Source organism: Hirundo rustica, chromosome 2, assembly GCF_015227805.2.
Source record: "Hirundo rustica isolate bHirRus1 chromosome 2, bHirRus1.pri.v3, whole genome shotgun sequence".
Taxonomy (NCBI): Eukaryota; Metazoa; Chordata; class Aves; order Passeriformes; family Hirundinidae; genus Hirundo; species Hirundo rustica.
In genome coordinates, this window is record NC_053451.1 from 113,519,621 (window position 1) to 113,536,740 (window position 17,120).

The 17,120-nt window shown below is 40.5% G+C and overlaps 1 protein-coding gene across 1 annotated transcript; it reads right to left on the bottom strand.

Moving 5' to 3' along the window:
- Positions 1–1,031: 1,031 nt before the first annotated feature.
- On the bottom strand, positions 1,032–16,686 carry PWP2 (PWP2 small subunit processome component). The gene is made up of 21 exons (XM_040055082.2): positions 16,611–16,686; positions 16,357–16,469; positions 15,600–15,694; positions 15,143–15,242; positions 14,505–14,648; positions 13,949–14,084; positions 13,303–13,523; positions 12,669–12,812; positions 11,878–11,948; positions 11,066–11,202; positions 9,815–9,963; positions 9,051–9,198; positions 7,840–7,990; positions 7,307–7,487; positions 6,218–6,365; positions 5,224–5,332; positions 4,860–4,925; positions 4,496–4,714; positions 3,255–3,405; positions 2,136–2,210; positions 1,032–1,987 (listed from the first exon to the last, which is right to left on the bottom strand). The coding sequence occupies exons 1-21, from the start codon at positions 16,626–16,628 to the stop codon at positions 1,828–1,830; spliced, it is 2,736 nt and encodes a 911-aa protein (XP_039911016.1). The 5' UTR covers positions 16,629–16,686; the 3' UTR covers positions 1,032–1,827.
- Positions 16,687–17,120: the final 434 nt, after the last annotated feature.

Here is a 17,120-nt window from a genome sequence, read left to right on the forward strand (position 1 = left end):
CCAAAAGATGTTTGCCGCGGCTCGGACATCTGGTGACTCCTCCTGTCTCTGGGCTGTCCTTACCTTTTATACTAATTGCTATGTATTCTTTATTTACTATTTATTACCAATGTCTATCACTATTACTAAAAAGGTCATCTTTACTCTGACCCAATCCTCACTAACTACTTTGTGCCAACGTCACTGCAGAAATGGAGTGAGGGAACAAGAAGGAAGAAGAAAGGGACAACGCCCCAAATTCTCCATCTTGCCCCATTCACTTCAATGCCAAGAATCCCAAACTCACTGTTTTTTCACCCTGTGATATACTAAACTACTATTTTTTACACTCTTGTGGCCTGCAATGCTTCCTGCAGTGCAAGAAGCCTCTCCCATGGACTGAAATCAAATCCAGTGTCTCTGAGCTCTGGGCTGGGGTCCCAGACCCCCCTGCCCAGGTCCTGACCCTCCAGGGCAGCCAAAGGAATGCCCTGGACTCCAACAGGGAGGAGCTGCTGGGTCTTTCGAGGGCAGGGGAGGCCTGCAGAGATCTTGATAAATCAGAGAGATGGGCAACCACCATCCGTATGAACTTTGGAAAAGCGCTGGCTTCTGCTGCTGGGATGGGACAATCCTGGATGTACAGACAAGACTGGGAATGAAAGGCTGAAAAGAAAGGTAGGGAACTATCAGAGTGTCCAGAGGAGGGCAGGGAAGATGGTGAAGGCCTTGAGGAGAAGCTGTGTGGACAACACTAATGGTCAGCCCGGAGGAGACTGAGGGGACACCTCATCACAATTACCTTTAATATTTGTACCTCTCCTCTATTCTAACAGTGAAAAGTGACCAGGAAACAAATCCAGAAGAGCAGAATATGCTGAGAAGATCAATTCTGGAGCATTGGTATATTTGCAGTGACTTCATTAATAAAGCCCTTTGAGCATGTGGCTTGAAAGTATTACAAGGACAGACCCAATTCTTTGTATTCAGTTCCCCACTCTTATTAGTTAATTCTCCCATTAATTCACAAAAACAAAGGGAATCAGAAGTTTCAGGTTTTAATGTTTTAATAAACAACACTAAAAAAAAAATCAGTAAAGGCCTTTCATCAAAAAAAGAAAAACAAAAACAAACAAAAATAAAACACACAGAAAAACCCCCAACAAGCCATGGCATTTGTAAAACATTCTCTTACAGTTTAAATTACATTATTGAGTTGGTCCAAACAAATTTTCACTACAGTATCTCAAGGCTTCAATAAAACCTTAACACAAGTTGTAAACGCCCCATAAGTTTTCTCCAATAGTTGCTGCTATAGGTCCTCACTTCTCCTCATTATTGAAATCTCATCACATTTGGAGGTTACAAACTAAGAAAGCAGTGTTCCAGAAATATGTACATATTAAATCCAAGTAAAACAACATTTAAAACAAGTTGAGACCAGTACATTTCCAATTAAGAATTCTTTTATCCTTTTTAAAATTTAGAGTCCAGCATAGGACAAGCCTGCACTATAAAATTCACAATACTTAATGTGCAAGGCGTTTTTAATAAAGAATAAACTTCTTCCAGTCGTACTTCTAATTTTACTAAGAACACTTTGTTTTCTTACTTGAAATCAGGAATTGGTAAAAAAAAAAAAGAAATCAGTTAATCAAGAAATCAATGCCAAATGGTAGAGGAAATAGGCAAAGTGCCATCCATGGCATATCCTACATGTCCTTCACTGCCTCCCATGGAACTCCATCACTGTGTCAGGAATTGATGCCACTATGAGGGCCACTCATTCTCAGTGAATACCACTGCATAAAATACTGTCTGAGGTTTTCTCCCTCTCACAAAGAGTGATTAGGAACTCAATTTATCCTTATGAGCTTCCTGCATAAGGTAATCACTGTCAGAATCCAATTCTTCTTCATCTCCTGGGGTTTCCTCTGCCAGACGTTTCATGCCCCGCTGCTGTGAAATGGCCAAGGCATATTTGATGTTGTAGATGTTCCACTCACAGCTGTAAAAATAAATGAAAACGTTGTTTTCCTCCTAAAAATAAAAACAACTCTAAAAGAAGACTGTCTCAAAAGTTTTAACAGCACGCTGTCACCCCTCCAAATCACTCCAGGTTTTTGATTTGAACTTTCAAATGTAACCATACATACAGTTTTGAAATATCTTCAAAGTGACGCTGGATGCTCTTCTGAAGGAACTGAATCACAGGGAGCAGCTTCACTGACCTTGGATGAAGAAAACATGCAATTTGCAGTGCAGTTCATATTTACATATGGAAATCTAGAACTTCTCTATACTCTCGAGATTTTAACAAGCATACAACTTCAATGCCAACTTTTTAAGATAATCCTAAAGAAACAAAAGGTCTGTGCTTTTGGCTCTGGCACAATAATTACACTCAATCCAAGTAATATATTGTGAGAAATATTTTTTCTAAGGTCAAACAGCATCGTGAAGAGCTCCTTCTGCTTGCTGCAGCAATGAGACTTCCTTTCAGATACTACAAGACTTTCTGAGCAAGGGGGAGTTAAACTGTCCCCTCCTATTTTAGCAGGAACAAAAGGGAAGATTTTGTTCTGGTCATTTCAGTAACTAAAACATTAATACTCATGCTGAAGCAAGGGAAGAGTTACACAATGCACTGTTTTTTAAACTGCAGGACTGATTCTCACATTACCTCTCACTTAGCCCATTTTAAATTCGTAAATTTGCCTGGTTTTGTTCCTAAAAGTCTAAAAATTCCATACTAGGGGTGGGCTGAATATAATTCACAGACCAGGCCTGTGCAGTTCTGAAGTACTCTGTAGGAAGGCAGAGTACTATCAGCTATAATCACAAGCTAAGTCTGTAAAAATGTAATCAATTCCTGCACATCACCTTTCACTTACACTTACGATGCATAACTGTTTAACAACACAATTGCCAAAATCTTGCCATCACTCAGTTATCGTCTAAGCAACTCAAGCAAAGTTTTATCTGTTGTGTTTGAAAAATGTTTCTGCAATGTATCTTCATAAATCCAGTAATGTATTCCAATTCTGTCATACACACCTTTTAGATTCTTTTTAGACCTTTAAGAACAAGAAAACTGAAACTTTTATCATTAAAGAGTAACTTTTATCATTAGTACAGAAGCTGTAAAACTGAAGTGTTCTAATTGTAGAGCGTGCATTATCTAGCACGTCAGTAAATGTTAAGTAAAAGCCTTAAACTAGCAGGTTTTTAATTTTAATATCCTTGTCAGCATTTTGACTTTCATGGGAACTCACCTTGTTTTCAGCTTCTGTCCATGCAGCATAAGCAACTTATGAGCCCAAATAAGATAGAACTCCAGGTGACAAGAGGTCTCAAATGCAGAGGCCAGGAACTCCAGTAACTTCTCCACATACAGGTCTGGCAGTGATGAGCAGACAACATCAACTATGCAAAAAGGAAAAAAAAAAAAAAGCCCGTAACAGTCAATAGAGTTGAGTTACTATCTGGAATAACATGAAAGAGACCACAGGAAAGAATAAGGGGAAGGAGAAGAAAGCAGCATTTTGGCAAGTGGTGGGCATTTAGTGCTGTATTTCAGGGTACCACAAAGAACCACAATCTCTCAGGGGACAAATGTTCTTTCTTTGAGCCTTCGAAACACTACTGTTTTTTAAAGAAAGAAATGAACTCCCCTCTCCAAATACTTCCTCCTAGCAGAGTACTCTCCCCGCCAGCTCTCCTTCAGAATTTTTACTTCTACCCTTTCCTCCTCTTTTCTAAGGTAACAGACTTCATTATTGCCGCTCCTGACTTCACCCAAAATTCTGTGTTCAGTGGAACTAGTTATGCACAACAATCAGAGGCAGTAAGTGATGCTTGAAAAGACAGCAAAGTCACCTGCCCACACAGGAAGTGTCTGAATGCTGTTAGCAACTGTACACCACAAAGAAACACAGTTTAGAAACATTCAAAATAACCTCACATGTAACTAAATGACCTCATTATATATAACCACTCTCAAAACCAGCTTTTGCTTAAGAAACAGGCACACAATCATCTTTTTAACCGTGGATTACACAGCCTTTCCCCAGCTGTACTCTGGCCTTCCAATCATTTTCTAAGCCCTCCAGCAGATGTTCTGGAGCATCAATGTCTTTTCTTGTCCTGACAGCCCCAGAACTAGGCACAGTACTGCTGATGTGGTGTCACAAGTGCTCAACAGAGAGGATTCACCACTGTCCTCAAACTGCTGATTACATCCTTGTTACTGCTTAATGCTTTTCATCACAAAGGCACAGTACTAACTCATGTTAAACTTGATGTGGCCCTCCAACATCAGCTGCTTCCAAGCAATGATATCCAGAAACTCTGCCTGCACATCTAGGCCTGACAAATTCCATGCTGTAAAGTCACTAAATGAGTATGAAGTAGATTGGTAAAATTAGAACATAAATTAACACCAAAAAGTCTACCTTTACACCTCAACTTATTTTGGCTCACACATGTCAGTTTACAGCTAGCTCAGCCCACTCACCCTCACTGCTAGGGACAGCCTCTATGACCTCCTGAATTAATTTCTTTTCATTCAGTTTGAAGGCCATGACGATAGCCACAGTGTATTCCTTCTGAGCCAGTGTTTTGCGTATATTGCTGGGTGTGACATCAGTATCCAGCTCAAAAGGATCAAAAATTAGTCCAGAGTCCAGTGAATAGAGCAGGAGACCCTCTGTGGTGGTGGCTGCCCAGCTTCGTCCTAGAAGAGAAATAACAGTATTTACTAACAAAGAGGGGTGTCCTGGAATGGAAACAGAAGAGTAAGGATAATCCTCCAGCACTCTATTCTTTTACATGTTTTATATGGAATTAATAAAGATCCTAAATTAATTGCTGATACTAACCTGTAGGACAGAATCGCACACAAGTCACCCTTATTTCTGGTTTAAAGTGTCGATAGCTCATGTCACCTAGAAGAGAAATTGAAAAATGATTTAACATATTGACCACAAGGTTCACAGTCTAGTCATCAACTCTGACTGTGATGTTACCAGTAAATAATGTGCAGCATGGTAAAACCTGGCGGAACTAAAGACTGGGTAAGGAAGGCACAGTCCATGTCCAAGAGATCCCACAGCTTAAGTGGTGGGACCTAATTTTGTAACCCTGATGTTAAAACTGAGCTCATCAAGTCAAACCCTTCTTATCTGTGTCAAAGGTTCTGATGCACATAAAAGTAGAAAGAAGAGTGTAAAGCCAAAGCCATACCTCTTTTTACTCCAGGAAGAGGGATGGCAACGCCTTCATCACCTCCACCCCCTTCATCAATCAGAGCCATGCTGCCAAATTCAGTCATTTTTCTCCGATCTAAGTACTCCTGGAAAAACATGCAAGTTCCATTCACTGCACTGAATCTTTTCTCAAACAGCAGAGCTCAGTTTAGACTGTGCTTCCACATTATTATAACTTTGTTCTACTCCAGAGATGCACTGTTTGCTTCCCCAGCTGCAGCAGCCCTGCTCTTTCTGTCCTGCAGGTTCCACTGTGTCAGTGCAAGGGCTGTGTGACCAGAACACTGCAATGAGATTTTAGGGACCTCACAATCTAGGTGAGATTTTAGGGACCTCTGGTCCCCATTTCTAAATACCCATCCCCTCCAGGATTCTGTTTCAGCTGATTCACTTTCTTTCAAGACACTACAGCAGCTCATAAACCACTGCTGACAAAGAAGGATACCTGGAAGCACAGTCAGATACAGCCTGACGTGAACAGTGGAACAAAAATCATTCTTCCTGGTAAGAGGATGGTGAAAAGAGCTACTGGAATTTTTTTCCTTCTGATGTTTTTCATCATTCACTTTCGAAGGAATTTAATTTGGCATTTGGCAATATTCAGAAACAGACTTTATAAAGGTTCGTGATGTTGTTCTGTGTCCACAAAAAAAAAATCCTTCATTTCTTTGCTAACACAAACTGACACCCAGGGAGTTAGCTTAGTACAAAATGTTGGAAATTTCAATTTTCACTTCCATTTTAAGTCTAGTGCCAACTAAATTAGTATGCTTGCGAATTCTGCCCATTCAACACAAGCAAATCTGGCAAGAGTTTCAGGAAATAATTCTGTTTCCTTCCCCCTCTTCTGCACAAAAATAAACCCATTCTTAAAAAAAGCATTCATGAATCACTCTTAATGAGATGTTATACCAAACCCAAAGTCTTGTGGGGGGTGAGAAAATGATAAAAAGACTCCTGTGCTCACATACCTCCATTGCATCTAAAGAATAGTTGCATGAAATTTCGAATTTTTTCATAAGAATCTGTTCCTTGACATTATATATACAGACAAATTTTGACAATCCACCTGCCAGAATAGATTGACCATCTGCTGAATAGCAGAGAGTTGTAAAAGATCTGGTGAAGAAAAAGAGAAAGCAGTTTAATTTCACCGTCACATCTGAGCTAAAAGACATGAGTACAATGTGAAGACTCAGAATATAACCACTCCATGGAAAAAGTGGAGATCTTCATTCACGTGGTACACACACACAAATTTACTACAAAGCATCTGGTGCTTTACTATGAACACAGACAATTCAGAACTTCAACAGCTTTTTGAAATACTTCCATACTTCTGAATCTGAGTCACAGCTCAGTCATTGAGCTCTCAACTACACCATGCACGACACTAAAAATCAGTTACAAGAGCTACAGAAAAACCAATGCCATGGCATGTTTCAAAGACATGGCTGAGAGCTCACAAGCAAAAAATACTGCTTTTTTCCAAACATTTTTCCAAAAAGTTATTCTTTCTTTTTTGTTTGTTTGACTAGAAGCAATATGGAAAAAAAAAAGGGGAGAAAAGAGAAGACTAAAACATTTCTCTGATATACCTTCTGAGAGCACACAAGTTCAACTTGCCTTTAAACATTACTTCACATGCATACCCAACAGGCAATAAATCCCATACTCTAATTACCTTCTGAAAAAAACCTAATAGCTTCTACATACTAATGGTTGTATACTAGTATATCTGTAGGAAGATATCTACTGAAAACCTAACCCAGAGCAAATTAACACCTTGGCCTGAGAAGTCAGTATCACGTTCACAACCCTGGCCCACAGCTGATGAAAAAGGACACGTGCTCAGAATGATGCTGATCAGTGAGAGAACACAGCCAGCTACAAAAGGGAAGCATCTAGATGTCAGGCAGTCTTTTAAAATCCAGCTTCAGAACCAGAAACAACTGAACAGCAGACGCACTCTGAAATCTTCACGTAGAAAACAAATGGAGAAACAACTCAGAAGCAACCCAGCGCGGCACCCTGTTGTCACTGCAGCCCCCAGGACGTACTTGCCCTTGGCTGACTGCTTGGCTGTTATTTTATCCAGCTCCTTCCTCCCCATCTGCAGGTCGTGCCTGCCCTCAATGGAGCCCGTCTGCACCGCGTTCTCGTGATCCCAAAACGTTATCTGGCCATTCAGAGCAGCAACTGCGAGCTCCTTGCCATCAGGACGGAAGGCAACAACAAGAACTGCGAAGAATTTGATAAGTTAAAAATGCAGTTGGATGCTTTTCTAAGAAAATATCCTTAATTTTTCTAGGATCTTATCTCAGCTACTAGAAAAAGTTTTTAGAGTAAAACGTGTGACCGTACTTTTTCCCCTTGGACAACACAGAGATGTTTAGTGAATTATAAAGCTGAGCTAGAATTAAATTAAAATATTTATTTTGCTGTTAACCAAGTACAAGAGTGAAATATATGAACTTTTCATTTCCATTTCCGTGAATGTGTCTCTCTGTATTTGACATGTTCTGTTGTTATTAACATATTTTACATAGGATTTTTATATTTGATAAAAGATGAGAAATGAAACAAAGATTACCATCTGAGTTCATTATTAATGTCTCCTTAGTTCTCCAGCTGTCCAACATATCCCATAATTTGACAGTTTTATCCCAAGAGGCACTGGCTAAAAGACACTTCATTGGATTAAAGGACAAGCTGCTGATGGGACCCTCATGACCTGCTAAGACCTAAGAAGAGAAGAAAAAATAACCTGAAATTGAGTGAAAGAAACTGAAATCTGTGTAGTCTGCATTCAGTAAACTCCAGATATAGCCAATAAACCATGCCTGACTTGTCCACACATGCTTGAGATCACTTTTGGACACGTGGCATGATACACCAGTGATTCTCAGCTCTTTATTTTCACAAGTTTTAAAAATATTTCCTGAAGTGTTACCACTATATAGGCATCTACAACCACACTCCTATGCACACACTTTAGGAATACAGTGTGCCATTTTCCTCCCTCCTTTCAAAACAATCAGACCAACTGTGAAAAACCAAGTCACTGCTCTGAGAATTCAGTATCTCCTGCAGCTGGTAACGCTTCAGAATAAAAACAAAAATAAAACCTCAGAACAAGAGCAACAGAGATTTTCATTTCACGGAGCTCCTACTCCTCAAAAAAAAAAAAAAAAAAAAAAAAAAAAAAAAAAAAAAAAAAAAAAGGAAAGAAACTAAACTCAAAGCTCAGGAGATCCAGTCAAGTATATCCTGAGTTACTGAAGTGATATGTATTCCATGGCTGTGCCAAACTAAATGCATCAATCACTGAGCTCCTCTACTTGTACAAGATGTACAGGAATGCTTAGGAATTGAAAAATTAATTGAAAAATCATGCCCCTGCTCTGCTCCAGCAAAACCCTTCATGAAATCTGTATCAGTGTTAATACAGCAACTACAATTTCTTTATTACCTGCAGAAAGTATGTGGAAAAGAACATCTCTGAGCAAGGAGGGAAAGCCTCTAGTGCCCATGTGTTAGCTCAGCAATACTGGTGTTACTCCATCACTAAAAAGAGCTCATTATTCAAAAACTTTAAAAACTATTTCCCACACAAATTCAGGCTGATCTCCACACAATATTTAAAAAAAAAATGCTGAGAGGAACATAGTGTAGCTCCAGTTCTGATTATAACAAAACACTTCATGTTGTATTGAAACCCCCTGACTAATCCCAAAGATGCTGAGTATCACCACACTCCACAGAGCGTTAAATTCAAGCCCTCCCAACACTGTGGGTCCTTACATCCAGCAGCCTCCCACTCTGCATTGACCAGATGAATATTTCAAAGGAGTCCTGGGAACCAGCTGCCACAATCTCACCACTGGAGTCCACAGCTAAACACGAGAACTGACTTGGTCGCGGAGACGTAAACGTACGGAAATTCCGGTACCTGTTGAAGAGGTGAAAAGAAATTATGAGAACATTTTAGGCAGATTTAAATGTATGTTTAACAAATTTATTTATGTTGAACAAAGTTAATTTATTTTGTAAAGACTTCAAAGCAATGTACAAAAAAAGATACTGTTTGTATAAAATCAGATGTGATGCCTCAGCATGATTATAAGATTCAAAAGAAGTATGAAAAACTCCACAGAAGCAGGAGACAGAAATACTCTGAGGAGCTTTCTTCTACTAAAGAGCACATGTCAATTTTTTAGAAACATGGGCTTGTTTACACACCCAGTTCTGTGCACAGCTGTATTATACTACGGAAAGTGTTGTTGGGCAAGTGCCTTCTCCCCATCAGAGTAAAGCCAGACAATGATCTTCCTGGATTTCCAGCTTCTCCAAGGAAAGCTCTTCCAGAATTTTCTTCACAGAAACTGGATGGAGTAACAGCATTCCTAATTGCTGCCTAAATTTAAATCAAAAGCTGAACCAAAGTAAGGCAGTGCTGCTCACCTTCATGAGACTTCAAACAAGCAATGAGCAGCTTGCTGTATTCTGGGGGGAGCATGAAAGCTGAGCACTAAATGAGACACAAAGGCTTTCATGCAAAGAGTTACCTGTGCAGATCAAAGGCACGCACTGTTCCATCCAGGGAAGCACTCAGGACCACATAACCAGTGGAAGTGAAAGTTACAGCAGTTACACCACTGTTGTGTTCTGTAAAGGTGACAAAACAAAAGCTGCTTGAAGTGTTCCACACTTTCACCTGCAGGGCAGACAAAAAAAGACTTCTTAGAATCTCCATCATCAGTGAAGACAGAAAATAAGGGTAAGGCAGCAGCAGAGGGAAGAAAACCTAATTCTAGAAGTCTGCAACAGCATAAAAGACTTTCAGTAATAGCAGTCAAGAGGCCACATATTATCATTAAACCTCTTAAGACAATTTTGCAAGATTAAAATCTATGTGGATATAGACACAAAAACAAAGTTGAAACAAAGTTAATTTTAAAGGAAAGTAACACTCGGTGAGCCTCTTGAGCTTCCAAGCTTATACTGTCAAGTAGGGCAGGTGTCAAATTCAAAACCAAGTCCAAAGCCATTACAGAAGTTACAACTGAGATGGCATTTCAGTTGGGTTGGTTTTTGTTGTTTTTTTTTTTCCCCTGAACAAAAATGTTACGCATTTAGTTTTCTGCAGTTTGAGACTTCTGGGTTTTGGACAATTTTCACCCCAAATGGCAGAAGCCATGAAGTGGCAGATCTTTTTCTGACATTCACAAGTTTTGATAGGAAATCAGCTACTAATGTTGTCTGTTGTCCCATTTATGTGCCAAACACAGCAAAATATCTTTTAAAACAAAAGTATCTGTACAACCTATCATTTCAATGCAAGTCATCCATGGAACTTTATTTAAAGGAAAAATGACAAGCTTCTGGAATGGTACATTTAACAAAAAAATTGTATTTTTATAAATAATTCAAAGTTAATTTCATATCAAAAGCAATTATTAAAAGGGCAAGAAGTTGGGTGGCTGAAGCTCATTCATCCCAAAATATCATGAAACCATAAGCAAATTAACACTTAATGAATTAGATATTTTTGTGTTTATGGTGACTGGACCTCTAATAATTAAAAAATCACCTGCTAGAAAGCGTAAGTGATGCAATTTCCAGACACCGGTAGTAACAAAGCAAAATATATACGCTCTAGAGAGAAAAATCAAAACATTTAAGGGAAGAAAGGATAAAAATTTATGACTTTATAATAAGAAAAATATGTACCAATTAGCTTTCTACATAGGAACAGAAAGCTAAGCCGCTTAGTGCATTATTAAAAGTTCTCATTCCAGCAACACTGCCTCACTTACCTTGCCATCCTCCCCTCCAGTTACTATGTACTGTCCATCTGGAGAATATGCCAAGGAAACCATGCTGTTGAAATGGCCCTGCTGCTTCAGCACGTAGGACTCGCTCTGCCATTCCCACACCAGGAGCTGCCCCAAACCTGCAAGCACAGCAGGGTTAACCACAACCACGAGCACAAAGACCCTGCAAATGCAAGCCACAGTGGCAGGCAATGTTAAAAAAATACAAAGGTTGATGGAGACAAGGTTGAATTCTGCATCTTTCAGTCCTAGTAAGAGCTTTTTCCTTTTTTTAACTTCAAGGCAATACAGCAGTGGTATCTACCAGATCAGCTGGTTGATATGGTTGATAAATGAGCTGGGAAGAAAAGCAGGGCAGCATATAAGAGTAAAATTCAGGGTTGCATGGAAACCTTTATGGACAGGGTGGGAATGCTGGAACATCCAGGCAGGTTTGTAAAGTGCCATGGGCAACATGTGGCAAAGGAAGAGACAACAGCCCAGGATGAAAGCAGAAATTAACTACAAGGGATCTGGGATCTCCCTAACTCTGTTAGAGCTTTCCTATAGAAAATATGTATTTTTTTCCTGTATCAGCAAAATACTTTCCTGAATCATCAGAATTCTTTGAGAGATTAATTAGTGATATTTGCTTTACTATATACAGACACCGCATATATGAGACTATCAATTATTTAACAGTCAAAATTATTTGACAATTATTTGCAGTCAAAACCAGCAAGAGGAATTTGGGCCTCATGCCCACCACGTTCCTTATTTTTCCCATGAATACAGACTAAAAAACACTGACCAACCTGAACATCCAAAAGCAATCCAGTCACCAGTGCAGTTGATAGAAATAGAGGATATCCTTTGGTCTGAAATACTGAAGTAAGAGAATTAACCAATAAATAAACTTGTGTGATAGAACTTCAAGTCTAATTTTTATTAATGCTGTTCAAGTTGTTTGATTGCTTTACTGAACTTCTGTTCCACTGTAACAAAAACCCCACAAAGTTCATTCCTTTGTTCCACTCCAAACCACCAAACATCCCTTACTCAGAATGAAGGCAGAGTATCTGCATCCCAAAGATGTACTTGCCAACAGAGAGAAAGCAAAACTCCTCAAGTTTAAGAAACTAGGGGTTTTTTGTACATGGAGATTGGTTAGATGGCATCCTACACTTATGGAAAAGAATCTGATTTGATTTCTCAACTTAGACACAATTTACATATAATTTTACATATGCAGAACTTTCCAGCTAATATTTTCTACAAAGAATCTGAAAATATTAAAATGGACAGTTAATGAAGTCTATAGCCAACAACCATGAACTCCTGAGTAGTTTCCTTATTCAGACCTCACTTTTCCAAAATAAGGAGTGGAATTATATGGTATTTATTACATAAATTTATGATTCTGTCTTTCCAGAAATTATAGTATTAAATGGATAATCATGTTTTAATATTTTCGTGCTCTTTTTATTCACCCTTCATTGCTTAATGAGATGTGTTCTCCATCAACTAACATGAAACCACCACAAAAAAACCTATTCCCTTCCCTCACAAAAACCAAACCAAATGTCATGACAACCCCGTATCTCACCTCAAGGAGTGGATCAGATTGAAATCTGGAAGCTCATGGAGGTGAAAGATTCCAGAGGCAAAACCAGTGACTAAAAGATGTGTTTTCTTGTGATAGGCTGCAGCTGTCAGGTTATTAAAATCTCCCTCTTTATTGAAAAAATACCTGGCACCCAAGAAACAAGAAAAAAGGTAAATGTTAAAGAAGAGGATGTTGTTAGATGGATGCTGCATCTCCAAGCAGCTCACCAAAGAGGCTGAGGAGCCACCTTCATATCATCTCCTGAAGCCAACCAACCCCTTCTGGCAAGAAATCAAAGCCCCAAGACTTAGAGAGGGTACTGTAATAAAGATCCCATTTATTCTTTCTGAGTTCCAAACAATAGCAGTTGTTTGGATAATAATACTAGCCAGTATTTCTTATATTGTTAAAATTACACTTGTTATTCTGAATATGAAAGCCAGTGGCCATCCTACAATCAAGCTAAGATAGACAGAAGTTCTACCAGAACTACTTAAGGGATCTGCAGTAAACTTCTAAATCCTGGGCAGTTTCATACTGCTTTCAATAAGTTATAACAGATTAAAAAAAAAAAAAAAAAAGCCCAGTACAATAAATCCCCATTATTGATTTTTGCTAACTGACAACCACTTACTTCGCAACACGTGAATATTTAACTTTATGTCTAGTCTCTTGTTCACTTGGATCATCTTTCCCATGAATTTCTTCACCCTTTGGCTCTTCATACAGCTCTTCATCATCTTCTGCTGCCTTCTCTTCCTTTGCTGCATCTTTAGGGGGCATGGGCTTCAAACCATCCAGCTCAGTGTCACACTGCCACACACACAGAGCTGCATCCTGGCTGATTGTGTACAGCTAGAATACAAACACACAAACTGTTAATGTCCAAAACCCATGCTCTGTGCACTGCAAAACTATGAATATGGACTTGCAGAAAAGTTAGCAAGTGTGCATTCTGTCCTCAGGATAGAATCCAAGGTGCTTTGAACTGGGAGTTTTACTCGTCCTGAGAACTGGTGAATTATTTTGCGTGCCCTCAGAAAAACTTTGCAAGGACCAAAGGCAACTTGATTACCAGTCAGCATTACAGCTAAGCAAAATCATTTTTTCATATTCAAAGCTATAATGTTTTGGGGGAGCATATTTAAACACATAATTATGGCAGGGCATTTCTGTATTTTCTAAATTCTGAGATATTGTCAAAACAGTCCCCTACAGATACGATTCTGTTTCCACTATTTTAATATTAAAATTCAAGTGTGTCGTGTGATTATACATACATCTAGGCTGTTCTCCTCAAAAAAGCAGGCAACTATGACATCCTTATGGCCTCCAAGAGAGTAGTAGATCAAGTTTGCCCATCGTTCTGCTCCAAACACCCACGTGGACATGTCCTTGCTCCCCACTGCAAAGCATCTGCAAAAGAAAAGGCAATTCCCTTTAGAACACTGGACTGCCAAACTCTTCACTGGGTGGGGAATGCTCTGAGCTCAAACCCACCAGTCACCACTTTATTTTACAAACAACAGAGCTGTAAGCTGAGGGTGGTGACTGTAGCAGAGGTAGGAGTTAAAACACGTTCAAAAGGTCAACCCTGCTCACATGCCTAAGGTATGTTCCTTTTATGAATTACTAAGCATTTTCAAGCAGGAATCCACTGTTGACTCCCAACACACATATTTTTTTTATACTTTCCAGCCTGCCTAATTATATTTCTTAATCAAAGACAGAATTTTTAAAGCTAGTACAATACTTCAGAAGAAAGAAAATGGGACTGCAAAGTGCATTCAAGTATTAACACGTGCAGGTCGACAGCGCTTCAGGTTAACAACTCACTTGGAATCATCAGTCCAGTCAATACAAGTTGTTTCATCATATGGGCCATAGTAGGTTTTGTCCAGAACAAATGCATTAAATTCTCTTTTCTTCCCAGGAGCATGGTACAGGTAAGCAAGGTTGTCTTTTGTAACCACAAATTTCCTGGCATAAGTGGGGAGAAAAGACATAATTGCACGCAAAGCTGATAAAGCAAACAACTGCTCAGTACAGACTGCAATACAATGAAACAATACAATTAATAAAGAGGTTCCTGCGCTACTGAAACAATAAAAATGGACTGCTTTTGAACAAAAAACAAAGTATTTGCACATTGATATTATCCCTCAACTTTAGCATTATAAAAGAGAAAACCTTCAGTAAAAATCACTGAAGTTGAATAATGAAATTCTTATTCTCAAAGCCTCAAAACAGAAGGAAAAGTTAAAACACTCAAACCAGAATATTCTATATCCGAGGCTTTGTCTTCCTTCTCTTCCTCCCCTCTCAATTTTACAAAATGAACCTGATCAGCTCAAAATCTCCCCTCACTCATGAACAGGAAACATTCCCTGATCAGTTAGGGTGTCTTCATAATCACAACTAGTTTATGGGGCAATTCCTGCTGTTTTGTTCTAAAGCATGCACTCTTTACTTACTTGCCATCAGGAGAAAAGCTGACACTGTGAACTGGCTTGTGAAAATAAAACTGATGTATCACACATTTCCCAATCAAACTCACAAGCAGGGCAGCTCCCTCTGTAAGGGCAGAAAAAAAGGATCATGAGAATAACTGAGTTCCCAAAGAAATCCTAACTCCAGCAAACCTGCTTTTCTTAAAGAGGGGTGGGGAAATTTTCAAGACAGTGTGCTTAATATTATTAAATAGAAAAAATACAATCCAAATTACAAGGCATTATCCAAATTCTGTAAACAAGTTATTTTTAAGTTCTGTACATAAAGATATCTTCCCCAAAAATTATAATGCAATTTTTAAAGCAGTCCACTTCTAACTTCATGTTAAGGTTGAATACCTAACAATACAGATTTTCTCCTCTCAAGGCTGCATTTTTACTGAATTCTTTTACAAAAAAAGATGTCTCTTTGTGCAAGTACCTTCATCAATTAGAATGGCAAGGCTTCCATCTGGAGAGAGCCCCACGCACACAATATTGAGCCGTGTAGCCAAGGGCAACGTCTCACACTTGTTACTGCAACAAAAACACAGAACGGTAAAATGGGAACAGGAATGCGGGAAGAACATCTTCGGTGTCAGTGAAATATGGTTTGATACCTTAGTGAAGACCACAGACACAATCTGGATGTAAAACCCGCACTAATCACTTCCTTTAGCTGTCACAATCCCATGAACACAAACTATGTGGGCTGTTCTGTGCAGAATTGGACTCGACGATCCTTCCAGCCCAGCATGGTCTGTAATTCTACATAAGAGACAGGAACCTGACTGCAGCGCAGGCACAGGGAGCATCAATCACAACTCCGGCACGCACGAAAGGCTGATGATGCTCTAAGTTTTGTTACATACAAGACAGAAGCACACAAAGAAACCATACAACTAAATCAAACACCAATCTATTTATTCCCTTTTTTTTTTCCCTCTGAAATACACCTTTAAGTAATTCCTCTGCTATTCTCCACATGGATGTACCCGCACAATACAGTGACAGGTATTCCACTAGGCAGGCTTCTACCTCTTAATGCTAAAGCAGGCGCTTTCCAGGAGATCGTGGCAGGTCTAGCATCCCGAGGAACCCCATGGGTCGGGCTCCACAATCTCCTTAGAGTTTTATTCCCCCCAAAACCCCGGCGCTGGCAGCGCCAGGCCCTTCCCCGCCCCTCTGGCCGCTCTCACTTTTTGAGGTCGAAGACGGAGATCCTGTTGCCCACGGGGCTGAGCAGGGAGTTGCCATCGCGGGTGAAGCTGAGGTTGCCGCGGCGGTACACGGTGCCCAGCAGGCCGGAGAACTGCGGGGGCAGGAAGGGGCAGGGTTAGGGGGGCTGGGGAGATGGGGATCGGGGGGGAACGAAGGGGAGGAGATGCTGGGGACCGGGGGAGATGAAGGGGAGGTGATGCTGGGGACCGGGGCTCCCCCGGCCCGCGCTCACCCGGTACGCGAAGCGCATGGCGGCCACACGTGCGGAGCGCGGCCGCGGAACGGCGGCGCTGAGGGGCGGGCGCTGGGCCGCGATCCCGCACATGCGCCGGGGAGCAGGGCAGGAAGGAGGCGGAGGAAGGGAGCGAGAGAGGGAGGGGAAGGAAGGGAGGGAAAGAGGGAGGGGAAGGGAAGGGAGCTGCCCGGGACTGTCATTCCCGGCAGGTGACATCGCTCTGTGTCCCGGTCCCCGTCCACGGGTCCGCCGCCACCGCCGGCCGCTCCCGGCCCTCCCCAGCGCCCGCCACCAGCCAGGGGAACTGTGGTTCTTTAAATATATTACGGTATATATATATATTTTAGTAAATGCCTTGCGCTGACTGCGGGAGCTGGGCCTGTGTAGACTGGAGAAGAGAGGGCTGGGAGATCTCATCAATCCGTATAAATAGATCCCAGGCGGGTGTCAGAGGATGGTGCCAGACTCTTCAGTGGTGCCCGGAGTCAGGATGAGGAGCAATGGCCA